This window comes from Chelonoidis abingdonii, chromosome 19, assembly GCF_003597395.2.
Source record: "Chelonoidis abingdonii isolate Lonesome George chromosome 19, CheloAbing_2.0, whole genome shotgun sequence".
Classification (NCBI taxonomy): domain Eukaryota; kingdom Metazoa; phylum Chordata; order Testudines; family Testudinidae; genus Chelonoidis; species Chelonoidis abingdonii.
Genome location: NC_133787.1, coordinates 2,250,091 through 2,276,926, shown reverse-complemented (window position 1 = coordinate 2,276,926; position 26,836 = coordinate 2,250,091). Strand labels below are relative to the sequence as shown.

At 46.5% G+C, this 26,836-nt stretch overlaps 1 protein-coding gene across 1 annotated transcript in view; it reads right to left on the bottom strand.

The window, feature by feature from the left end:
* Window positions 1-26,836, bottom strand: part of HYDIN (HYDIN axonemal central pair apparatus protein) — a 401,019-nt gene that overhangs the window by 230,983 nt on the left and 143,200 nt on the right. Inside the window, exons 14-18 of the mRNA XM_032795387.2 lie at window positions 16,175-16,410; window positions 9,541-9,641; window positions 7,676-7,811; window positions 5,546-5,710; window positions 1,231-1,383 (exon numbers count right to left, since the gene is read on the bottom strand). Of these exons, the coding sequence (XP_032651278.1) occupies window positions 1,231-1,383; window positions 5,546-5,710; window positions 7,676-7,811; window positions 9,541-9,641; window positions 16,175-16,410 (791 nt within the window). The remainder of the gene's footprint in view (window positions 1-1,230; window positions 1,384-5,545; window positions 5,711-7,675; window positions 7,812-9,540; window positions 9,642-16,174; window positions 16,411-26,836) is intronic.

Here is a 26,836-nt window from a genome sequence, read left to right as displayed (position 1 = left end):
TGCTAGCTGTACTCTAGCTAGCCTGGTAAAAACAGAAGTGAGGACATGATGGCAGGGGATGGGCTGCACAAGTCAGTATGTACCCAGGGCAGTCAGGTGGGCTTGTGCAGCCCACAGTGACGCTCACCCTGCTATGTCCTCACTGCTATTTTTAGCATGCTAGCTAGAGTCTAGCGAGTGCTGGTACATCTACACCAGCTGCAAATCACACCATGGGCTGCAGTGGAGATAGACCCGTAGACACCTCTAGGTACTGTGGAAACTGAAATAAGAGGAAGGTGCAAGAAAAATATTTCTTCAGATGATCAAGAATCAAAGGACATGTTACCAAAAGAGGATTAAGGAAAAACTGTGCCTGACATGGGGAGACAGGAGAGACACGGCAGAGATGGCATCACTGTGAAGCAAACTGTCACCAACTGGGGAGAGACCAATGGAGAGAGGGGTGCAAACTCCAAACAGAGCGTGACCCCCTTCTTGGCTAAGGATCCCCACCCCGACAGACTCTGGAGGGGTCTGACTTAACACTTTACAACACCTGTGTAGCCTGTCAGGTTGAAAAAGTCTCACTGAATTGAACTGTCTTTTCCCTATAACATTCCCCAAAGACCCAGAAGTATTCTGCAATGCCACAAAATACAAAGATGCTGCAGTGCATTCTCAGCATTAATGTAACTTAACTACACAGCTCCCTTTACAAACAAAATAGCTTCTATGCTGCAACTGAGCTGCCAAAACTCCCAGTGGGAGTAACACCACTAAACATCCAGCTAACCTCCCCATTAGTAAATTGTGGATGATCTCTGCCAGCTGAAAGCTTTGCGAGCCAATTTTGAAGCACAAACCCGAAGTCAATGTGTGCGGCCCAGCTGACGGGATCTATGCGGAAGTGCTTACCTTTCAGGAACAAAGAGATAAGATGTCTCTCATACAGGTACATAAACATGATTAGCACAGCTAAACTCCTGTCAAGAGAAAGGTTATAAAGAAGATCAAGTGCCAAATTCTGCTTTTAGTTGCATCTATGAGATCCCACTGACACTAATGGGGTGACTCAGGTGCACTTCAGAGCAGACTCAGCCAGCCACTTTGGGGAATTACGTCACACCCATTTCATCTCTCTGAGATAATTTTAGGAGAATGCTGCATATAAAATCAAGTCACAGACTGTTAGAGGCCATACATTCCAAGCGACATGTTCATTAGAAAATAGCCCCACAGTTCACTTACCATCTGTGCCCAAAATGGTGCAGGAATAACGGTCTGATTGGAGAGGTGGAGTGTACAGGAAGCATCCTTTAGAACCTGGATATTGCCAAAATCGATCTGAGCAGGATCCACATAGACAACTGGGCCTTCACCAATGCTCACTAAATGAATCTTCTGCTCCAGGAAACAGAGGGAAACAAAAACAGGGGAAGCTGAAAGGGGCCAGCTAGCTCTCATTGTTCTCCTAGACTATTCTCAATCCTTGGACACAGAATGGTAGTGAACGACTGGAGTAGACCTGGGATATTGAGTGATCTTCATGTGAAGAAGGTCATCCATTCAGAATGGTTATCTGGTGATAGAGAAATCCACCTCCCTGTTTGCCTTGTTCCACCAAACCAACTGCTTTTGTCCTGCAGCTCTCCACTTGTACCTATTCACCTCTCCCTTCTCTTCCTTTGACCGTTGCCACCCCATCTTACCCCTTCTCAACATTTTCCCATCCTTCCTCTAACTTCTTCTGCTGTCACTCACTCACCACTGGTGTAAATGAGGAATACCTCCATCAGACTTACACGGTGTGAGTGTGAATCAGACACTTAGGTTTTAAGCTCTTTGGAGCAGGGTTCATGTCTTACTTGTCTCTGAAGTGCCATGCACGTTATGGCACTGTATAAGTAATGGATATTAATGATGTCACCTGAGCTGTAATTGTCTCTCCTGAATATCTGTGATCCTAACAGTATTCTCTGCCTTCACATGAATCAGTCCCAAGGGTCATGGAGGGGTGGGTTGGAATGGTGATCCATTATCCAAGTCACCTTCTCAGAGCATTAAAAGCAGCTAATGGTTTAAATGTTTACACCAGTCATTTTGCTGTAGGATATAGACTGCACAGGACCAAACAACCTTACTGTCACGGACCAGGTCATAGGCAGTCAGACCCAGTGGTCAAAGCAGTGGTGATCAGGCTCAGTGGTCAGAGCAGAAGTCAGCGACAGAGCCAGGGGCAGGAGTTAAGCCAAGGGTCAGAGCCAGCATCAGTGGCCAGAGGTGGAACTCAGAGCAGGAATCTGGAACAAGGCAGGAGGGAAGGGACAAGACAGGACAGGAATGCAAGAATCCAGATTAAGGCAGGGCTCAGGAGTCAGGCGAGAAGGCAGGGTCCAATGTAGCAGCCACCCAGGGATTCACCTAGTTGCTCAGACAAAGTCCTGTGCCTACTTCCAGCTTAAATAATGAGTCTGAGCCAATTGTAGAGGCCAGACATCACCCCCAATTGAGATCTTTGTGGGCGGTGCCTATGGTGAGCTGAGGTCCACGAGTCCACATTCCCTGCTGGTGAAGGTGTCAGATGATGGCTGTGATCTGAGGCTTGTCTAGGGAGCCACAGACCTGGGTTCAAGACCTGTGATTCCCTCATACCTTCTTCTAAACTGAAATAAAATAAGTAATAATCCCTCCTAGTGACAAGATGCTATGTGACTCATGAAAGGACAAAGCATATTATTTCAACACAAAGTTCCAGTCTGTCCTGTAGGGCACCCTGAATGACATCAGGCTCAAGAAATGGCATTGGCTGCTCCCAAAGTGACCCACATCTAGTCCCACTCCACTGGAAAGACTGCCACCAAAGCCTAGTGTACTCTGCATGGGTTCCTATACCAGCCCCATCAGACTGCCTAAGAGTAACATCCAGCAGCTGCTGGTGGCTCACTCGCCTCCATTGCAGACCTGCAGTGGCTGTTTCCCCCAAGAGCGGGAGCACAAGAAGGAAGCCATTGATAACTCATTTCCCAGCCCTGGAGACATCAGGTTCACTCACTTCTAGTACTTCCAGGAGAGCAGGATTTTGGGGCAGTGTGGAGGAAGAGGACGGGCCTGTCAGCCTGGCTTTCCCTTCTGGAAACGGCAGTACTGTTGGGTGAGCTAGTGAAATCCCTTTCTAAAGACATCAGGATCTTTCAAACAGATCTTTGTCATACTAAACCTCATTATGAATGGAACAATAGTTGTACAATTGTTAGGAAAACTTGTGTTTGACTTTCAGGCTCTGAATACAGTTGGAAAGCACTGCTCTACTACTGTACCTTCACTTTAATGTTTGGAGAGGATACCCTTTTAATTGAGAAGACTGACGAGAACAAAAAACACATAGGAAAGAGTCCCTGGAGAGTGTGCATTGATAATCACCTCTCCTGAGAGCATATCTAAGTTTTTAGTGTGCTTTTCCCCAGCAGAGCAATCAAATGTAGCATGTGTCCTTCCAGGACGTTAACCTTTGGCGTTCTGTCATTCATCTTCTACAGGACATCCAGTCAGGAATTCCTACCTGTGTCAAATTGCACTGGACATGTCCGTGGTATGTCATTCAGCAGGAAAGTGGTTAATATTTTACAAAAATGCTTCACTTAAACCATTCGCAAAAGTGCTTTTAGCAGCAACATTTAACAGGCCATTGCTCACAAACAAAATTATATAAAAGGAAAAGGAGGACGAAGGGGAAGACGTTGCTATCGGTAATACTTCCATGGGCTCAAAGGTCTTGCTGGCTCTGTTGATGAGGACATAGTGTCAGTTTCAATTATTTGGGAATGAATAGTCTGTCCTCTGGCAGTCAGCTGTAGTGCTGAATGACCACCTGTTTTGATAGCAGCCAGCTGTAAAATTGCTGCCTGTGGCAGGCTGCAGGCTAATACACCACAGGTAAACCCCAGGCTGTATTGTACCAGCTCCCTAACACACAGGATTACTTTCAGCAAATTGAAACTGACATCCCATCACTTGCAAGTAAAACACAAGGCAACGGCCATGAAGGGTCAGCTTAGAGAGAAGGATTTGTGAAAGACTGCACTCTGAGAAGGGCTATAGCTGTTGGGCATTATTAAGCATAACATAAGAACATAAAATGGCCGTACTGGGTCAGACCAAAGGTCCATCTAGCCCAGTATCCTGTCCTCTGACAGTGGCCAATGCCAGGTGCCCCAGAGGGAATGAACAGAACAGGTAATTAAGTGATCCATTCCCTGTCACTCATGCCCAGCTTCTGGCATAACATAAGATCATAGTACCATGCTCTTCTTTCTGTTTCACTGGCCTAAAATTAGAGTGACTCCACTGAACTCAGACTTACATCAGTGCAAGAGAGAGAAGAATAAGGCCCACACAGCAGAAACCAACCATCAGTAGAGTGCTTAGCAGGCTCTTGGCCATACTGCTCACAATGTCCCACTAGTGGGGAAAAGTCTGGATGGTCAGAATGGGACCTACTAAAAGTGTGTCAAAGCTGCAGGGCAGAGCTTGGATAAAATTCAAACCTGTGGCAGCATGAACAACGAGACATGCAAGTGTGTACTGTGCTTATGCATGGCGAGTTTTCTATTAGCACAGCTCAGATGTTTGGAGTAATTGAGTGAAAGCCAAACGCTGTGCATTAAACTCCAACTTAATGGGCGCACTTATGAGCTTACTGAAGTGCTTAGTTTTCCCTTAGAAATTGTTAAGATCCCACAATTCACAGGGCTTCCACTGGGGTAAGGTCTGACATATTAATTCACATCGTTAAAGTGAGGCTAAGGCTGAAAGTACACATCATTAATCCAAAGGTAAAATCTTTACCAGATCACCGTAGTTTGAAAAACAAACCAACCACTAAAAGGTCAGAAAATTCTAACTGCGAGACGTGGCAATGAGTTCTACAGGTAGTCATGTTAGGTGAAGCACCTAGAGGGGAGTTAGGTGCCTGCCTCCCAGGGACTATCCTTAGGTGCTTCCGAAAACCCCAGCCAAGCTATGTAACAGATTTAAATTTGTGGTCTTTCCATTGCACTGTCCCTTTCGATGTGAACTACAGCAAACGGTCTATAGAAATGCCCAATTTACCTTCTCTGCACCACTCATTACTTGTATACTCCTTTCATAGCCCTTCAAAAGACACAGTCCTGCAAGGTTCTAAGCTCCCTTCATTCGCCTTGACTTTATACAGTAGTGAAGGGCACTCAGCACTTTCTGGGATCAGGCCCATATTCTTCTTGCCAACTGAAACAGGTTTGATCTTTCCTGACTCTCCTCGTTATTGGTCTGAGCAGTGCAATTAACCTCAAAACATCTGACTTCTATCATCAGTGAGGTGATATCACAGTGATATTCACTCTCTAATGACATGAGTTTACTACTGCAGCTTTTGAATTTACCAAAAAAATCCTTGGAATTGTAAAGAACTAGACTATACTGTGTGCACTGTCAAACGAGCAAAGATCACCCTCAGTACAGGTCTCCACACTCCAGAGGGAACACTGATTCAGACACAAGGCATATTTCATCATCAGGGTCTCACCAGGTGAGGTTCTTCACTTCCAAACAAGGCTATGAAAGCCACAGTGTCCTGCTGTCCAGTCACTTGGGTTTCCAGTGCTAAGGGGATCTCCACAGTGCTATGAGGTTGAATAATGCCACAAGGCCTGGGGCTGGAGTACAACACAGAGGGCTTCTCCTCATACTCCTGTGCAGAGACATAACCAGAACATTATCTTCACCATGACTTCTTTGGAAACTTTCCATTCCTTGACATTTAAAAAAATTACAATTATTGCAGAGTTAAAAGAATCACATGCAGAACACTGGGTTCAAAGGGGGAGATTGACTGTGGTGCAGAGGACTAGCACAAAGCCTATGCTGACCCCTATTTTGAGGACTTATGTGGGACTGAAGTGATGCACAGACAAGTGCCAGCCTTCTGCACAGGGGGGAATTTCACCCAGAGAGAGACTATAAAATATACAAAACAGCACAGCTGAAGGGACACATTTCTAACATGGAGGGTAATTAACCATTGGAACAGCTCACCACAGGATGTGGTAAGTTCTCCATCATTTGCAGTCTTTAAATCAAGACTGGGTCTCTTTCTAAGGGACCTGCTATTGCTCAGTAGAAGTTATAGGCATGAGGCAGGAATTACTGGGTGAAATTCTCTGGCCTGCATTACAATAGCCCCTTCTGGCCTTCAAATTTCTAAATCTTTCCAGGAACTAGTACAGACATTTACTTGCCCGAGGTATCACCTAAAGGCGATCCAGCCAATCAAACAGATTGAATACCAGGGGCACCTGTTCCAAGCATCTCCAGGTTTCATTAGGAAAGAGTTACTCAAAACAATGAAAAAGAGAACACCGTGGCTATGTTGGCTGGTGCCCCAGAAAATATGGAACAGTGTCCATATCTGCCAGATGGAAATAGGAAAAATATGAGGGGAAGGACATTATTTTCAATCACCTATGAGGATATTACAAGCAACAGAGAGTAAGTAAAAATAAAATACAATGGACTACATTTAATGGCATGTAGAAGAGGGAGTAAAGTTACCCAGAAACTAGTATAAACAAGCGTAAGTAGCAAAATTTGCACCAGTTTGGTATTCTGCGGGGTCCAAATTTAGCTCTGGGTAAACAGGTGCCATTTCCATTATACCAATCTGGTCTCAGAGAATTGGAGAAGCAGTGGCCTAGCTGCTTTATCTTACACTCTCCTGTGAAGTAGCAAGGAAAGCAACTCTCCCATTCAGCTCCTTCAGGGTTTGACTCATCCATGTAGGCACAGGAGTTCCATTGCCCTCAGGAGAGATGTCTCCAAGAGGGATTCACCCTAGGACGAAGGCAGCTTTAGGTTCCTTCTGGGGCTCTATGGGGCTCACCAATGGAGTCTCCCAGGAATATATGCTGAGTCAGTGTACCTTCCAGGCACTCTGGCCCCAACTCTTCCTTGGCTGGCTCCAGTCCTCATGGGGGATATGGAATTGTGAGGCCCCCATGCCCACATGCCAGTGACCTCTCTGTTGCCAGCGACTGCAGCCTGGTTTTTACAAGTAAAGTGAAATGGGCCCCTGGCTTGCTTGCTTTGAAAATCTTGTAGGTTGGTGCAAGTTGACACTGACAACTGCTTTCTAACCAACTAATGTCTAATGTGTAACTATACCACCATTGAATCTGGCCCAGTGGCTCCCACAGCATTTGCACCTATTCAGCCCAGCCTAAACAGAGCTCACAGAAGGCTTTGAATTATTCCCCTTCCCTGTTGTAGAATGGGTTACACCATGAAATATTAGGAAATGCCACACAGACCACCAGCTATGGACTCAGTCAGTGGCTTTTTTCCCTTTCCTCTTGTGAACTACAGCCTCTCAGAAAGAAACCCTTGTGGTTATAATGTCTTGTATCTTTCAAAGAATCACTCCTACTTTCAATGCTGTGGGATCCTCCCTTTTAAGAACTTTTAAGTTCTTACCTGCAAGAGAGTTCCAAAGAAGAGAACTTAAACATTCTCACATCAAATGCTGGTGAGGCTACAGACAACAATAACACACCGTTTAATACTATCTGTTATTTGCTAGTTGGGAAATACCCCTTCCATTCTCAGAGAGCTCCAAGGAAATGGAAGAGAAGCAGCAGAAAGGGAGGGTGAGATGACAAACCTGAGGGAGAACCCCATAGCACCCTGGAAGCTCAGCGTCGTTCACAAGCATCACCATCTGCTGGTAAGGGAATTTCAGGAAACATCGTCCAAACTTCACCACAGGGTTAACCACTCGCAGTGGAGGAACAACACATCTAGCCGCCAAAAAATAGCATTAGATACCAAGAGAATATAGTGTTTGTTTACTCCCAGAATATGGTGAAATGGAGTGTAACATATTTGTCATTGTCACATAGAGGCTTTACACCCATACAGTCATTAATCATCTTAAAATTCTTTTTATTCCCTTTTTAATCAACAATCTCTGTTAAAGGACATATGGGGAAACTGCCATGGGTCTCTACTCAACAGTGTTCTGTTAACACCAGCAAGCATTCAAGCAGGGTGCAATTTCTCAGACTGGAACTCTGCTAACATGCTGAGTTTTCTTAGCCTGGACAATATGTATTTGTTGGTTCATATTTTTTGTTTTCTGCGTGGAAGGAATATGAAGCTAGAGACTTCTGCCAAATCTGTGTTCATGTGAATTAACTTGACACCCCTGCCCTAAAACCCTACTTGGAAAGGGTGATTTTGGGTTTGTATCTGAGCCTCCAGGGAGCTTTCTATCTCTTGTTATTCTACAACACCTACCCATTAACCCAGAATACAAATCTTCCTCCTCTATCTGGATTTGAGAAGCCATTTAGCTGATAGAAGGAAAACATCTTAATTTACAAACTGGGGCAACTGCTGCCTTCTGCAGGATGTATCAGAGAGGGGTCAAGGGGACCACCAGGCTGATGAAAGTCATGTCCATTAGTGTTCCTGTACAATGATCTCCTAATTATCCTACAAAATTGATTCCAGGTGGGATTTTCCAGACTCAGTGCTGGCCTAATCCTGTTCCCACTGAAGTCCATGACAAAGTTCACATTGACTTTAAAGGAAGCAATGCTAAGCCAGTACCAAGGTCTTTTAAAATTGCCCTCTCCCCATCTATATATACACAATTATACATACAGGGCCAAATGCATCCCTTTTGTAACTGCACTGAAGTCAACCGAGTTACAACAGTCCTACAGTATCTGACCTAGGAAAAATGACCCCTGGCTCAAATCTGTGATTGCAAATAACTAAAACTAGAGGAAAGAAGATGAAGCTGAGCTCATTCTATAAAGCAAATAATAATAATACTCTTCCCTCATCACTATCTTTTGTTTATTTCTCCTAGCTAAAATTCAGAATTTTGTCTTAAACTCTTCGCTATTAATCCACATGCTAATTGTCTGAAACTAGCCCCGTCATTGCATTGCCATCCACGCCTCAGATATCTCCATGCCAAATAGATTTTCCACTGCAGGAAGCGCATACACCCCTTTTGTTACAACCTGAGTTAAGTACAATACTCGGGATAAAATAGGGTGACCAGACAGCAAGTGTGAAAAATCGGGACAGGGGGTGGGAGGTACTAGGAGCCTGTATGAGAAAAAGGCCCCAAAATCAGGCCTGTCTCTATAAAATCAGGACATCTGGTCACCCTAGGATGAAAAGGGATGGCTGTTGGGCTCTTCACACATGAAATCTGTTGCAAACACTGAAAGTCACGGACAATAATAAATACCCTTACTCTTCCCATGTTGAAAACGGCTCAGGGCCGGGCCCTTATCTTTAGTACAGGTGCTTTTCAGGATGTGTTGTTTACAGGACTTTGCCACTTCCATATCAGATTTAGTTCTAGTGCCCAGCTGTGCACAATAATCATATAAAACAGTGGTTCTCATTTCGAAAGGGAGGGATAAATCCAGCATATTGTGTATATGGCGGCATGGTATAGGTGACACAGAGACAAAGGGGGAATGGATGTAAAGGGAGTGTCAATACCTTGCTGTGATTAGGAGTGCCAGCACTTCCTCTCCGATACCATCCACATCCACCACCAATGCCATTTCATATTTCTTCACAGTGTTGGAACATAAGGTCACCTAGTGCAGGAAAAGGGGAACAAATACTTTATTTTCTAACGCAATTCCTCAGATGGGGGTGCTCATTCAACAACCTCTAGTATCCCTTTTGTTGGGCTTTTGGAACTTGGAGATCATTTGCTGGAGAAGACTCTGCTGAGCACGGTTGCATTGCCTGTATCAATGGTTCTCAGTTGAGGATCTTTGGACCATCACAGGTCCAGGAAGCCTTATCTGGTGGACCATTAAGGAAGCATTTTGAGACCAAAATTGTAAGGAATTGGAAAGTCTAGGACCAAAGATGGGCTCCAAGATTTTTTTTTAATATAAAGTGATCCATAGAATGGAAAAATGGGGAAATGTGGCTTTAGCAAAGCAACTGATTTTTCTTTTCACAGAATCACAGATTAGCATTGGAAGAGACCTCAGGAGGTATCTAGTACAACCCCTGGTCAAAGCTGGACCAACCACAACTAAATCATCCCAGCCAGGGCTTTGTCAAGCTGGGCCTTAAAAACCTCCAATGAAGGAGATTCCACCATTTCCCTAGGTAACCCACCCTCCTAATTAAATAGTTTTTCTTAATATCCAACCAAGACCTCCCCCACTGCAACTTGAGACCATTACTCCTTGTTCTGTCATCTGCCATCACTGAAAAGAGCCGAGCTCCCTCCTCTTTGGAGCCCCCCTTCAGGTAGTTGAAAGCTGCTGTCAAATCCCACTTCACTTTTCTTTTCTGCAGACTAAATAAGCCCAGTTCCCTCAGCCTCTCCTCATAAGTCATGTGCCCAGCCCCCTAATCATTTTTGTTGCCCTCTGCTGGACTATCTCCAATTTGTCCACATCCCTTCTGTAGTGGGGGGCCCAAAACTGGATGCAATAACCCAGATGTGGCCTCACGATTGCCAGATAGAGGGGAATAATCACTTGTCTCAGATTTCTTTTAGCCTAATTCTCTAATTTGTCTAGGTCACTCTGAACCCTCTCCCTACCCTCCAGCGTATCTACCTCTTTCCCCAGCTTAGTGTCATCCACAAACTTGCTGAGGGTGCAATTAATCCCATCCTCCAGATCATTAATGAAGATATTGAACAAAACCGGCCCCAGAACCGACCCTTGGGGCACTTCGCTTGAAACCGGCTGACAACTAGACATGGAGCCATTGATCATACCCATTGAACCCGATGATCTAGCCAGCTTTCTATCCACCTTGTAGTCCATTCATCCAGCCCACACTTCTTTAACTTGCCGGCAAGAATACTGTGGGAGACTGTATCAAAAGCTTTGCTAAAGTCAAGATATATCACATCCACTAAAAGCAGCAGAGAATCCTGTGGCACCTTATAGACTAACAGACGTTTTGGAGTGTGAGCTTTCGTGGGTGAATACCCACTTCGTCAGTGGATACCCACTGCTTTCCCTCATCCACAGACACAGTTATCTCCTCATAGAAGGCAATTAGGTTAGTCAGGCATGACTAGCCCTTGGTGAATCCATACCCACTTCGTCAGTGAATACCCACTGCTTTCCCTCATCCACAGACACAGTTATCTCCTCATAGAAGGCAATTAGGTTAGTCAGGCATGACTAGCCCTTGGTGAATCCATGCTGACTGTTCCTGATCACTTTCCTCTCCTCTGAGTGCTTCAAAATGGATTCCTTGAGGACCTGCTCCATGATTTCGCTGGGGACCGAGGTGAGGCAGACCGGTCTCTAGTTCCCTGGGTTCTCCTTCTTCCCTTTTTCAAAGGTGGGTACTAAATTTGCCTTTTTCCAATTGTGGAGGACCTTCTCCAATTGCCACAAGTTTTCGAAGATAATGGCCAATGGCTCTGCAATCACATCAGCCAACTCCCTCAGCACCCTCGGATGCAGTGCACTGGACTTGTGCATGTCTAGCTTTTCTAAATAGTCCTTAACTTTCACCACTGAGGGCTGCTCACCTCCTCCCCATATTGTGCTGTCCAGTGCAGCAGTCTGGGAGCTGACCCTGCCTGTGAAGACTGAGGCAAAAAAAGCATTGAGTACTTCAGCTTTTTCCACATCATCAGTCACTAGGTTGCCTCCCCCATTCAGTAAGGGTCCCACACTTTCCCTGATCATCTTCTTGTTGCTAACATACTGTGACAAAGTTCCTCCTCTACCTTGGTGGGTCCTGCACTTATTGGCAGATTTGGTCACCTCAGTGATCTCCCCTACAGTCTGGATCCTGTGTCTGATCAGGAGTTGGGAGGTTTAGGGGAACCCGGGCCCGTCCTCTACTCCGGGTTCCAGCCCAGGGCCCTATGGATTTGCAGCTGTCTATAGTGCTTCTTGTAACAGTTGTGTGACAGCTACACTTCCCTGGGCTACTTCCCCAAAGCCTCCTCCAAACACCTTCTTTATCCTCACCACAGGACCTTCCTCCTGGTGTCTGATAACACTTGTACTCCTTAGTCCTCCAGCAGCACAGCCTCTCACTCTCAGCTCCTTGTGCCTCTTGCTCTCAGCTCCTCACACGCACTTCCTCTCCTCTGGCTCCCCCTCGCCTGACTGGAGTGAGCTCCTTTTTAAACCCAGGTGCCTTGATTAGCCTGCCTTGATTGGTTGCAGGTGTTTCTAATCAGCCTGTCGCCTTAATTGGTTCTAGCCAAGTTCCTGACTACGTCTAGTGCAGACCCCTGCTCTGGTCACTCAGAGAACAGGAAACTACTTCACCCATGTGACTAGTATATTTGCCCTCTACCAGACTCCATGTACTCTTCTGGCCTGGAGGGTCTGTCACAATACCTGTACAAAACCCCTTCTTGTTCCCTTCACATCCCTTGCTACCTGCAATTCCAATTGTGCTTTGCCTTCCTGATTACAACCAGACATGCTTGAGCAATATTTTATACTCCTCCCTAAGTCATCTGTTCCAAGTTTCCACTTTCTTGTCATCTTTCTTTTATGTTAAGGCTCACTGAAGATTTCTCTGCTCGCAAAAGCTGGTCACCTGCCATATTTGCTATTCTTTTCTCCACCTTGGAATGTTTGTTTCTGCATCCTCAATAAGGCGTCCGTCTTTTAAATACAGCCAGTGTTGTCCTAGACTCCTTTCCCCCTCATATTAGCCTCCCAGGGGATCCTGCCCTTCAGTTCCATGAGGGAGTCAAAGTCTGTTTTTCTGAAGTCCAGGGTCTGTATTTGGCTGCTCTTCTTTCTTCCTTTTGTCAGGATGCTGAACTCAACCAGCTCATGGTCACTGCTTCCTGAGTTGCCACCCAGTTCTACTTTCCCTACCAATTCTTCCCTCTTTGTGAGCAGCAGGTCAAGAGGAGCACGGCCCCTAGTTGGTTCCTCCAGCACATGAACTTTTTCCCAAGGGGGATCGCTTTAAATAACAATGGGCATCCATGATGGCTTCAAAAGCTGCAGTTCTTTTCCTCAGCAAGCTCTACATCTTGGTACTGAGCACTCACAGGGTCCGAAGGGATGGTCTTCCTAAGTTTGCTGTCATTAAGAATGAAAAGGAGCCAGGAGTCACCCTAGTCATCCTTATGTTTTAGCAAACACATCATTATCTAGAATCCTCCCATACTGTGTGCACATCAAGGATGACACCTATTGTTGCCTGTTCTCTCTGATTTATTTTAGCCACGACTCTGTAAAAAGGAATGTGTCTCTCTTCTTCGATCTGTCTGGAGATGAGTTCACAGTTGAATAATAAGTTAAAATTCCCAGAGAGATCAGACTCAGTGCAAAACGGAAAGTTCCACTGTGAAAACAGCTATATTTGTTAAAATTTCTTACTTTAGAGAGCAGAATAACAAAGCCAAAATGCCAAAGACAAAACATGTCCTGTCCTATGCAGGTGGGTTAGTGGAGGAAGAATGTCCGCTCCCACACAGCAGCCATTCTAGCTTACAGCTGTGGGATGGCTAATGACGTCTGCATATGCCCCATGTCACAATGGGCCATGGTCTGCAGGCTCAGGGATGTGACCAGCCCAATGGACTCCTGAGCAAAGGTGCTGCAAGGGACGTTACCATATGGAATAACAATAACGTGTGCTGCAGCATACATTTCCTGTGCTGTGCTCCTGGGCAGGAATTAATGCTCAGAGAGAATGCACAGCTCAGGACCTATGGCACAATCAAGCTTGCTGTGATAGGTTGCCCCCCCTTCCGAGGTGCCACCTGATATACTGGGGTACCACTGAGCCTGCCTGTTCCATCAGCCTGGCCTCCCTCATCCTGTCCTGCTGAGCCAGGCCCTCAAGTCTCCTCTAGCACACACACAGGTAAACACACACCCAGCTGCAGAAAGACACAGACACTGAAATCAGTACTGCATGGGAAGGCTTTCAGCTAAGGAATTGCCCAGTACTCAAGTGCACTCCCCCTCTGGAGAGTAAACCCAGAATTGTATTGTCTTGTGCTGCACAGAGAACTTTAGTGGGAGCTCATTGAAATTCACCCTCTCCCTCAATGTGGAGAGCACAGCTTTCTTGGCCTCCACCAGTTATGAATTACACAAACTGGGTTAAAAACAAAAACAAGTTATTTAACTACAGACGATAGATTATAAGTGATAGCAAACAGATCAAAGCAGATTACCTAAGTAAATAAACAAAAACCATAAACTGAGCTTAACACACTAGATAGGTAGGATATAAATTAACAAATTCTCACCCTGTGTGATAAATAGGCTGGCAGAGCCTTAAGGCACAAGTTGCCTTGGCTTTCCCAAGTTTTCATACACAGGCTAAAGATCCTCCTAGCCTGAGACCATCACTTCCCACAGTTCAGTCCTTGCCCCTCAAGTGTTTCCAGGTGTGTCGTTGCAGGGAGAGCGAGGTACCATCATGATCTCATTGTCCCCCTTTTATCTCTTTTTCCCACTTGCTGGAAAGCTCTTTTGCTGTGACCTGGGTCACACAGTTCCTATTGCGTAGTGCTACCTCTGAGATGTTTCTGTTGTACACAGTTCTTGGGGTAATCCTTGTGCTTCTGTGGGTTTCCTCAATAAGCTGTTATCACTGTTTGGCCTTTTTACTGTCATACCTGAAAGGCTGCTTGTGGGTGTTTTCAACCTCAGGACATGTTTCAGTGACACATACATAGCCAAACTTCATAATTTCACATACGATGATAGCACATACAATCCGACGAGATATTAATGTTTAGCAGATTAAGACTTTTAGAATGATACGTCTCAAGACATACTTTGTACAAAACATATTCTAATTTCATGACAGTGGTGAATACTGGGTGTCAGGTTGTCACACTTGCCTTTTCTCCTCTTCTCCTTTGTGTGGGTCTGATGATTAACACAAGGATTTTGACCTAAATCTTCATCTGTAGGTTTGCTTACAACAGATGGCCCCTTGGAGTAAAGTTACATTTGGACAATTTCTGAATTGAGATACAAGGCCAAATACTAGCTTAATGTTACCAGGTGCAACTCCATTGACTTCAGTGTGTCCACTTACCCAGGCTGAATTTGCTCCATAAGTGAATACTTTGGTCGCTCTGGGATGTTTGCAAAACCAAGTTAAGAACCGAGAGACCCCACAGGTTTATCGCCTCCAAACTTCCACGTTAAAGCATAAGGAGACAGAGGATTCTGCTCCGTAACTCACACCAGGATCCTTACACAGTTGCAGATCTCTACGCTAGAGTTCAGCTTTGCCTAAAACCTCCCTCTCATAAAAAGACCTTGACTTTCAAGCTAATGTTACAGATATGGCGGAAATCCATTCAATAAATCACCTTCAACTGTAGCTGAATATGAAAGTGGAATGTACCATATTTTGGCTACGAGTTGAAATGCAAACCAAAAACTACACATTGTCACTAGAATGAGATAATGGCTTTGTTTTGTGTGTTACATGACAAAATCTCAGTTACAAAAATGGAAAAAAAAGTTATTTCCATGATGATATTAGCTCCTTCAGGCTGGTAGTGAGACTTAAAAAACTCCCTTAAACCCAGTCTCCTGAACACAAATAAATTAAATAAATTCATTGTGGCTTTAAAATCAAGGGGCCAGATTTGGCTCTCAGTTACACCGGTATAAATCCAGAGGCAGTCTGCTGACTTGAATAGAATTATTCCAAATTTACAATGATAACTGAAAGCAAAATTTGGCCTAAGAGCAGCTGGGATCATTAATGGATACCCTAGCTTTCACTGTCCGCCCTGAAGATCATTGTATTTGGGAGGCTGAATGTGAGAATGAGAAAGAGAGTGAAGTATTTTTGCTTATATACTGTAAAGCATTACTTTTTAACTACTACTTTCCATTCTATTTCTTCCTCCTCCCACTTTAAATCAAAGACCAGCTTCTCTGAGAAGTTCTCTAAACCCACATCAGGAAACTCATTAATATGTGACTACTGTGGTTGAAATTCATAATCTGGGTTTGCAGTTTTGGAAACCAAACTGTACCTCCTTGAGTGCCTCTGAAACCGGGGTTATGAAAAGCTCTTGGATTACTCACTTTACAATAAACCCAATAGTAACGAAAGCCTTGTTTTAGCTTTGCAAACCATCAGACTCTTCTGTTCAACTGCAGTTTGACATATACTGTACCTGGATATCCAGGAGCTCATGAGAGCGGATGGTACCTCTACTGGGTGTTATGGTAAATTCTTTTGGCTTGACACTTCCCTGGGCTCCTTTTCTCCAGGATTTTCTTGTGATGTCCAAAGTCTGAACAGAACTGGTAACACTTGGATCCCCAGGGCCATCCCCAGGGATGCGAAGGTTGAATGTCATGGGGATCAAAGACGTGTTACTGAGGCAACATGATAAGGACCGAGGAAACCCTATAAAAGAATGTCACTGAATGTGAATTTATGCATGAATTATCCCTTGATTTCTAGTGTGCATATTTCAGAATGATAAAAGCGGTGCTTGGAATTTAGCTCTTTTCAAACTGAATCATAGTTAATTGAGACGCTAGGCAAGTAATTAATCTTCACTTGGTTTCCTTGTAAACCGATCACACAGCTTGACTCCATGGGAATACTCACGTACCATTCTTGATCACCAAATGGAGGAAGATTTTCATTACAGCTTTAGTTAGGAGATGTCCTCTCTAAAGAGCACTGGTTGTTATTCATTTCTGAACCTACATCTAGAGAGATCGTGATGGGCATATTGGAATAAGACTCAGATTCTGCCACCCTTGCTCATGCTGAACAGCCTTTTACTCTATGATTTTCAAAACATAAAACACAGAACACAACACTATTCATTGTGAGAAAGGATGGCAAAAGAATCAGAATGACGAATCCTTTGGGAACTACAGCACCATGGAAAGATCCTTCCACTGCAAGTTTGCTGTTATCTAAGACATGGTCCTGTTCTCAGTGGAAGAAATGGTGAAACTTTAGACAACTTCACTAAGAGCAGGACTGGATCACTAGTGACAAATATAAGCAAAACCGTTACACTCCTGCTACCTACTAAAAATGCTACCGCTACCAAGCCACATCAGCCTGATCTTCAAACCTTTGCTTGTCCCTGTCATAAATAGATAGCTAAGGGTTAATGTTTCTTTTACCTGTAAAGGGTTAACAAAGGAAACCAAACACCTGACCAGAGGACCAATCAGGAAACTGGATTTTTCAAAGTCAGGGAGGGGATTTTTTGGGGTCTGAGTCTTTTGTCTGTCTCTCAGCTATGAGAAGGTTCTTTCTATCTTCTAATCTTCTGTTTCCAACTTGTAAGTACAGGTAGAAAAACAATATAGGCTTTTATGTTGTTTTGGGTGTATTTACATGTGTGTAGCTTGCTGGAATGTTTCAAATTGGATATCTTTTTGAATCAGACTGTTTATTCATATTTTCTTATAAGCAATAGCCCTGTATTGTCATTTGATGCAGCGATTATGTTCATGTCTTTTTCTTTCTTTTTTATATAAAGTTTTCTTTTTAAGACTTGTTTGAGTTTTTTCTCTGGGTAGGCTAAGGAACAAGGGGAGGGAATTCTCTTTGTGTTAGATCTACAGAGGATAAGCTCTGCAGCACCAGGGAATTGGTGGGAGGGGGAAAGAGAGAGAGAGTATCATTTGTTTCCTTGTATTTGGGGTTTGTCTCTTTGTGGAATAGAGGAGATATGCTTCTTGGTATTGTGATGTAAAGAGATTGCATCAATACTCTCAGGTTAGCCCAGAGAGGAAAGTCTGGGTGGGAGAGGGAGGGGGAAGGGAAGTGGAGTATTTCCCTTGCCGGTAAGACTCAGAGCTTCTGGGTCTTGGGGTCCCTCCAGGGAAAGTTTGGGGGGACCAGAGCGAGGCAGGCACTGTAATTCCTGTCTGGTGGCAGCGAGATAAGATCCAAGCTGGTAATTAAGCTTGGAGGTTCATGCTAGGCACCCACATTTTGGACGCTAAGGTCCAGATTTGGGAGTTAGGCTTATGATAGTCCCATTAATTCAACTGAAGTTGTATTATTTGACTGGATTAAAATCAGTCTGGAAAAAGAGGAGGTGATGTCAGTTGGTGGGGGAAAGATTCTCAAGAACTGGCACAAAATCTGATTGCTCCCTCAAACATGGGTGTCAGCCCTTCTATTGCCAAATGGTTTGAAATCTGGGAAGAATCTAATAACCTTCTGCTCATGGATTTCCAGACTGAAACTGGAAACACCAGAAACACTCTCTTCTATCTTCATTTAGTCAAGAAATTGCTCCCCTTCCTCTCTGCTATAGATCTCACTACGGTCCCCATGTGACTTCCTGCTGTAGCACATGTTACTAGGACAACCCTGAAGTCCACTTGGAAGCAGGTTCAAAACACACCTACTCACTTGCTAGGCAAGGCAAGGCAGGCTGGTGAATACATACAACACCTATACGGTGCACTGGCTGTCAAATTCAGTTCCAGGTGAAATTCAGAGTAATGGCCTCTACTGACAGCCCTCTAAATGGTTTAAGCTCCAGCAATCTCACATACTGGCTCTTCTTTACACCCCAATATGACAATTGTACTTGGCAAGAATGTTCTATCACTTCTGTAGTTTACAGGGCATGCATAAGGCAGCAAATAAGGGGGTTAACTCATGAGAGCAGACAGAACTGATCTATTTGCTCAGTCAGCTAAATCTGTGGGAGAAATGGCCTATCACCCACTCTCCAAAGCATTAGATGCATTCAAGTAAGGGTATGTTTACACTATGAAATTAGGTCGAATTTATAGAAGTTGATTTTTAGGAAACAAGTTTATATAGTCGATTGTATGTGTCCCCACTAAGTGCATTAAGTCAGCGGAGTGCGTCCACAGCACCGAGGCTAGTGTCGACTTCCGGAGCGTTGCACTGTGGGTAGTGTGATAGATCCAGGCCAGTTGGGTACAGCAGAATAGCAGAAGGCAGATATACTGGCCACTGGATTAACAGTTTTCTGTTCCCTGACTGACCAGAGCAGGGGCTGCTCCAGGCTAATGAGAACACTTGACTCTAATTAACCTGCAAAGAGTCAGGTGAAGCCATTAAGTTAATGTGACCACCTGACTCTAATTAAGGCCCCGCTGATACTATGAAAAGGGCTCACTCCAGTGAGGCAGGTGAGAGCCAGGGGAGAGGAAGTGCGGCTGAAGGGCTGGTTACTGAAGACACCCTCAAACCATTGTTAAGGGAGCCCTAAGGTAAGGGTGAAAAAGGGAGAAGCAGGAGATCTGTGGGGAAGTGACCCAGGGAAATGTAGCAACTCTGGCAGTGAAAGGTTGGCTGCCAACAGCTGCTACCATTAGGGTCCCTGGGCCAGAACCCAGAGTAGAGGGCCGGCCCAGGTTCCCCCCAACCCACCACTACACGAACATCTCCTGGGAGGGGAAGTCAGGCCCCTGTCAGGACAGGAGGCTGAACAGAGACTGTGGGAGTTCTCTCACCAACCTCCTTGCAGGCCTATGATGAAAAGGGCTCAGTAGACTGTAACCCTGGCCCTAGAGAGAGAAGGGCTATGTGGAGGGTCACAGTGAGCCACTGAGGCTAGCATAAACTGCCTAGAAGTGCAGGACCCACGGGAGCAAAGTCAGAGCTCCGCCACAACTGGTGTCAGAAGTGGGATCGTGATAGTTCACAGCGTGGCGGAACAGAGTTTTTCACTAAAAAAACAAAACAAAACCATCACACAAAAAACGTGCACTGGGTTTTTGGTTGTGGGGTTTTTTTTTGTTTGTACCATCATGGAGGAGGTGGTGAGAGCACTGGTGCAAGCCACAGCGGCCCAGTAGGAGGCAATCCGGGCTCAGGCGATGGCACAACAGGAATCCATGAGGTTACGGCAGGAAACCAACCAACTATTAATGAGCCAGGCGACCCAAGATCAAGCCCTCCTGCACGAGGTTGTGGACCACCTGAAGAGCCTCACCACTCAGGTCCGGGGGTCCAATGAGATGCGAACCCTGAGGGCCACCGGTTGTCTACCAAAGATGACGGCAGACGATGATATAGAGATGGATCTCCTCCCTTTTGGAAGGACTGCACAGCGTGAGGCGTGGCCCCTGGAGCAGTGGGCCAGCATTCTTGCCCCTTTCTTGTGCGGAGAGGCTCAGAAGGCCTACTTTGATCTGCCCACTAAGGATACTGCTGACTATTCCCGACTGAGGGCCGAGATCCTTGCATGATCCGGGGTGACAGCAGCAGTACGGGCCCAGAGGTTCCAAGAGTGGAAATACAGGGAGAACAAACCTCCAAGGTCCCAACTATTCGATATCATACACCTTGCTCGGAAGTGGTTACGGCCTGAGGCATGCAGCCCGGAAGAGATTTTAGAGACTTTGGTCATGGACCATTACAGGCAGGGACTGCTGCCAGATCTCCGCAAATGGGTCTGCCAGAACGATCCGTCCACCTACGACAAAATGATCACATTGGTGGAAAGACGGATGACAGCCAGGGAATTAACCCAACTACCCAAGAAAGACCCCTCACAAAGCAAACACTTGACCCCAACCATGTAGGGTCGGGTGGCCAAACCTCTAGGAAGTCCTAGATGGAGGAAGAGGGAGGTCGAAAACCAGCGGAGACCCCAGAAGGAAGGGATTGGCCTGAGTGGGGGAACCCTGGGACTAAACCCCCTAACGCACATGATAGGGGAGTGACTAGAAGCAATTATAGGTGTTATGGGTGCAGGGAGTTGGGGCACATAGCTGCCCAGTGCCCCAATGTCATAGAGCCAAGGCCGTGTAACCTGGGGAACGGGGCAGACCCATGTAGCCTACTCAATATTATAGGGGTCACAGTCACCCCACATAAATATACAAGGCAGGTAAAGTTGAATGGGGTAGAAATCATGGCACTCGTAGACTCGGGAAGTGCTATCACCCTGATTTTGGGTAAATTAGTGAAGCGCAGTCGGTTAATGCAGGCCAAGCATACGAGGGTAACCTGTGTCCATGGGACAGTTAGCTACTACCCCATCATATCCGTAAAAATTGAAATTCAGGGAAATGTCACTGGTGTGAAAGCAGGGGTAGTCCCAAACTTCCCATACCCCATGCTAATAGGTAGAGATTTCCCTGGGTTTGGAAACTTGCTCCCACCGGAGGAATTAGAGGGAGAGGAGCTCCCCAAACTTCAGGGGGCTTCCACGGCAGAATGTCACCTCTCATTTTTCACAGAAATGTCCCAGGAGCTATACCTTGTCCCGGGGAAAGGCAGGAAGACCAAAAGAGAAAGAAGGGCGGCCAAGGTCTTGGGTACCTGAATCTTGATACAAGGACAGAGGGTCGCCTGTGTAGGCAGACATACATGGGCAACTGAAGGGGAGGGCCCTGAGACAGAGGAGGGGTCAGAGACTACTTCCAACCCCAACCTCACGGAGCCAGCCGAGAGGGCAGAGACAGATCCCTCAGAGTTCAGGCTGTTAAGTTCAAAGAGAGAGATTTTTGGACGGGACCAGGTGGAAAACCCAAGGTATGAGAATGCCAGGAAGGAGGTGGCTGAGATAGATGGGGTACGCATAGAGGGAAAGGCCCGGGGACCAGGGACTTATTTTGTGATCAAGAGGAATCTCCTATATCGGGTCATGCAAATGCAGGAGCAAGAGGTACACCAGCTCCTAGTCCCCCGGAAACACCAGAAGGCAATATTAAGCATCTTTTTGGAGGTCACTTGGGAGTGGAGAAAACCGAGGCACAAATCTTACGCAGGTTCTTCTGGCCGGGGGTACATGAAGACGTCCGGTGGTACTGTGCCTCTTGCCCCGAATGTCAACTGCAGTAACCCCGTATTGATAGCCCCGGATTTCAACAAGGACTTTATCCTACAGACGGATGCATCTGAGATAGGGCTAGGGGTTGTCCTGTCGCAGATAGTTGGGGAGGAGGAACACCCAGTTCTCTACCTTAGTAGGAAACTCCTTCCGAGGGAACAAAAATATGCAGTAGTAGAGAGAGAGTGCCTCACCGCAAAATGGGCCATGGAAGCATTGCGCTACTACTTGCTCGGGCCCAGATTTGTCCTCGTGACCGACCATGCACCTCTTCAGTGGATGCAACGGAACAAGGAATAAGGGTAACCAGGTGGATCTTATCCCTCCAACCTTTCCAGTTCCGCATAGAGCACAGAGCAGGGAGTCGCCATGGCAATGCCGATGGCTTATCACATGTACATTGTTGGCTCCCAAGCTGCCAACCCTTGGTGTTGAGAGGGGGGATATTGATAGACCGGCCGGTTGGTCAGCAGAATGAGAGATTATGGCTAAGATACATTTTTCTGTCCCTGATGCAGGAGGGGGTGCTCCGCTAATGAGATAACCTGACTTCTATAACTGCAAAAGAGCAGTGAGGCCATTTATAGTATGTACCATTGTACTCTAATTAAGGCCTGCTGATACATAAAAAGGCTCACTCCAGTCAGAGAGGAGAAGCAGGAAGGAATGGCGAAGGGCTGTTACTGAAGAACCTCAACCATCGTAAGGAGCCTAGTAAGGGTGAAAAAGGGAAACGAGGAAGCTGTGCGGAAGTGGCCAGGAAATGTAAACTCTGCAGTGAACAGTTGGCTGCCAAACGTGCTGCTTAGGGTCTTGGCCGGAACCGAGTAGAGGGCGGCCCGGTTCCCAACCCCACTACAGGAACATTATTCCTCTTGCGGGGTGAAGGGGAGTTTTTCAGGGCCCCTTGTCAGGACAGGAGGTGAACGGACGTGGAGAGTTCTCTCCCAACTCTCTGCTGGCCTGTGAGAATAAGGGCTCATAACTGTAACCCTGCCCTAGAGAGTAGAAGGCTACGTGGAGGGTCAAGTGAGCCATGAGCTAGCCATAAACCGCCTGAACGCAGACTCAGGACCCAGGGGACCCAGAGCTCCGCCACAGTAGCTATCCCACAGTCTCCGCCACGCACTGGAATTCTGGGTTGAGCTCACAATGCCTGATGGGGTGGTTTTGGGTACATGTCATCAGTCGCCCCTCCCTCTGTGAAAGCCATGGCAGACAATCGTTTCGTGCCTTTTTTCCGTGCAGACACCATACTTCTTTCAGCAGACGGTGCAGTAGGACTGCTAACTGTCATCAGCAAACTACTGCTTCTGCTGCCACTCTGCTCTCCTGCTCTGGCCACAGATGGTGCAATAGGTCGGAAAAACTGGTCTTCCAACCACCGCTTCCGCTGCCACTCTGCTTTCCTGCTCTCCAGGTGGTCTCGCAGATCCTCTATATGACTGTTGTCATCCGCCGCTTCTGCTGCAACTCTGCTCTCCTGCTCTTGTCCCGCCATACCACAGCAAGCATGCAGCCTGCTCAGCTCAGCAAATGGGCACCACCGCTGTTGTGTCCTGGCAGCAGATGGTCTTCCAACCACTGCTTCCACTGCCACGCTGCTCTCCTGCAGACGCCATACCACAGCAAGCATAGAGCCCGCTCAGATCATCACGGCAGTTATGAGGATTGTAAACATCTCGTGCATTATCCTGCAGTATGTGCAAAACCAGAACCTGCAAAAGCAGTCGAGGAGGCAACGGCAGCGCGGTGATGAAAGTGATGAGTACATGGACACAGACTTCTCTCCAAGCATGGGTCCCGGCAATTTGGACATCCTGGTGGCAATGGGGCAGGCTCATACAATGAAATTCCGATTCTGGGCCTGGGAAACAAGCACAGACTGGTGGGACTGCATAGTGTTGGAGGTCTGGGATGACTCCCAGTGGCTGCGAAACTTTTGCATGCTTAAAGGCACTTTCATGAAACGTTTTGACTTGCTTTTCCCTGCCCTGAAGTGCAAGAATACCAAAATGAGAGCAGCCCTCACAGTTCACAAGCGAGTGGCAATAGCCCTCTGGAAGCTTGCAAAACCAGACAGCTACCAGTCAGTCAGGAATCAATTTGAAGTGGGCAAATCTACAGTGGGGGCTGCTGTGATCCAAGCAGCCAAAGCAATCACTAAGCTGCTGCTATCAAGGGCGTGACTCTGGGAAATGTGCAGGTCATAGTGGATGGCTTCGCTGCAATGGGATGTCTTAACTGTGGTGGGGCAATAGATGGAACCCATATCACTATCTTGGCACCGGAGCACCAAGCCAGAGAGTACATAAACCAAAAGGGGTACTTTTCAATGCTGCTGCAAGCACTGGTGGATCACAAGGGATGTTTCACCAACATCAGTGTGGGATGGCCAGAAAAGGTACATGACGCTTGCATCTTCAGGAACTCTGGTCTGTCTGAACAGCTGCAGCAAAGAACTTACTTTCCAGACCAGAAAAATGTTGAAATGCCTACAGTTATCCTTGGGGACCCACCCTTCCCCTTAATGCCATGGCTCATGAAGCCATACACAGGCAGCCTGGACAGTAGTCAGGAGCTATTCAACCACAGGTTCAGCAAGTGCAGAATGGGGGTAGAATGTGCCTTTGGACATTTAAAAGCGCGCTGGTGCAGTTTACTGACTCGCTTAGACCTCAGTGAAACCAATATTCCCATTGTTATTACTGCTTGCTATGCGCTGCACAATATCTGTGAGAGTAAGGGGGAGATGTTTATGGCGGGTTGGGAGGTTGAGGCAAATTGCCTGGCTGATGTTTACGTGCAGCCAGACACCTGGGCAATTAGAAGACCACAGCAAGGCGCACTGCGCATCAGAGAAGCTTTGAAAACCAGCTTCATAATTGGCCAGGCTACAGTGTGACAGTTGTTTGTTTCTCCTTGATGAAAACCTGCCCCCTTGGTTCACTCTACTTCCCTGTAAGCCAACCGAGACCTTCCCTCTTCGATCACCACTTGCAGAGGCAATAAAGTCATTGTTGTTTCAAATTCATGCATTCTTTATTAATTCATCATACAATAGGGGGATAACTGCCAAGGTAGCCTGGGAGGGGAGGGGGAGGAGAGAAGCACCAGATGGGGTGGGGGAGGAGAGGAGGAGGGGAGGACAAGGCCACAATGCACTTCAAAACTTATTGAATGCCAGCCTTCTGTTGCTTGGGCAGTTCTCTGAGGTGGAGTGGTTGGGCGCCCAGAGGGGCCCCCCCCCACATTCTTGGGTATCTGGGTCAGGAGGCTATGAAACTTGGGGAGGAGGGCAGTTGGTTACACAGGGGCTGTAGCAGCGGTCTGTGCTCCTGCTGCCTTTCCTGAAGCTCAACCTTATGACCGAGCATATCAGTTTGATCCTCCAGTAGCCTCAGCATTACATCCTGCCTCCTCTCATCACACTGCCGCAAGCTATCATCTTGCTCCTGCCAGCTCACCTCACCTCTCCTCTCCTCTCTCGCGTCCGTCCTATCCTTGTGTTCATTTTCTGCTTTCCTGGACTCTGACATTGTCTTCCTCCATGCATTTTGCTGGGCTCTTTCAGTGCGGGAGGACTGCATGAGCTCAGAGAACATTTCATCGTGAGTGTGTTTTTTTCGCTTTCTTATCTGCGCTAGCCTCTGGGATGGAGATGATGGGGGGAGCATTGAAGCATTTGCAGCTGCAGGAGGAAAAAAAGGGAGAGTAGTATTTAAAAAGACACATTTTAGAGAACAATGGGTAAACTCTTTCATGGTGAACCAAGCTGTTAAGCTTACATAGCACATGTGCTTTCAGTACAAGGTTGCATTTTGCCTCTTATATTGAGGGTCTGCCAGTTTGGTGTGAGAGATCACACATTCAGGGCCAGGCAACAGAATTCGGCTTGCAGGCAGCCATGGTAAGCCACAGTCTTTTGGCTTCTTCAACCTTCATAACATGTGGGAATGGTTTCAAACAGCAGTGCCCTCCTTTCCCATACCAGGCACCCCTTTGGTTGGCCATTTAAAAGGAGGGGCTGTACTGGCCACAAATGCATCCCAATTCTTCGGGGCAAATTAATCATTAAACACGCTTGCTTTTAAGCCATGCATTATATTTACAGAGGTACACTCACCAGAGGTGCCTTCTCCGGCTTCATGGTCCATGAGCCTGCCTTGGGAGGGTTAGGAAGGTATTGGTTCCAGGGTGATAAACAGTTCCTGGCTGTCGGGGAGAATGGTTTCTCCATTTGTGTGCTTATCCTCCTTATCTTCCTTGTCCCCCAAATCCTCATCACTGTTGCATAAGACTCCCCCCTTGCAGGTGTCCATGGACGGGGTGGGGTAGTGGTAGGGCCCCCCCTAGAACTGCATACAGCTCATCATAGAAGTAGCATGTCTGGGGCTCTGACCGGAGCGACCGTTTGCCACTTTGGCTTTTTGGTAGGCTTGCCTGAGCTCCTTAATTTTCAGGTGGCACTGCTGCGGGTCCCTGTTGTAGCCTCTGTCCATCATGCCCTTGGAGATTTTTTCAAATATTTTGGCATTTTGTCTTTTGGAACAGAGTTCTGATAGCACAGATTCATCTCCCCAAACAGCAATCAGATCCAATACCTCCCGTTCGGTCCATGCTGGAGCTCTTTTGCCATTCTGGGACTGCATGGTCACCTGTGCTGATGACCTTGCCATGCTGGCTAAATAGGAAATGAAATTCAAAAGTTTCCGGGGCTTTTGCTGTGTACCTGGCTAGTGCATCAGAGTTGAAAGTGCTGTCCAGAGTGGTCACAATGGAGCACTCTGGGATAGCTCCCAGAGGCCAATACCGTCGAATTGCATCCACACTGACCCTGCCAGCAGCTAGGGGATCTTGGGGGACAACTACTGCACTGGTGGGGTGCAAAATAAACTTTATTAAGAAAATGCAAAAAACAGGGAAAATTCAATAGTGAGGGGTATGGGGTTTGTTAAGGTAGACAATTGGGGAGGGGTTTCTTTTAGTAAATAGTATAGGGGGTTTCAATAGTGGGGTACAATACAGTGGGGT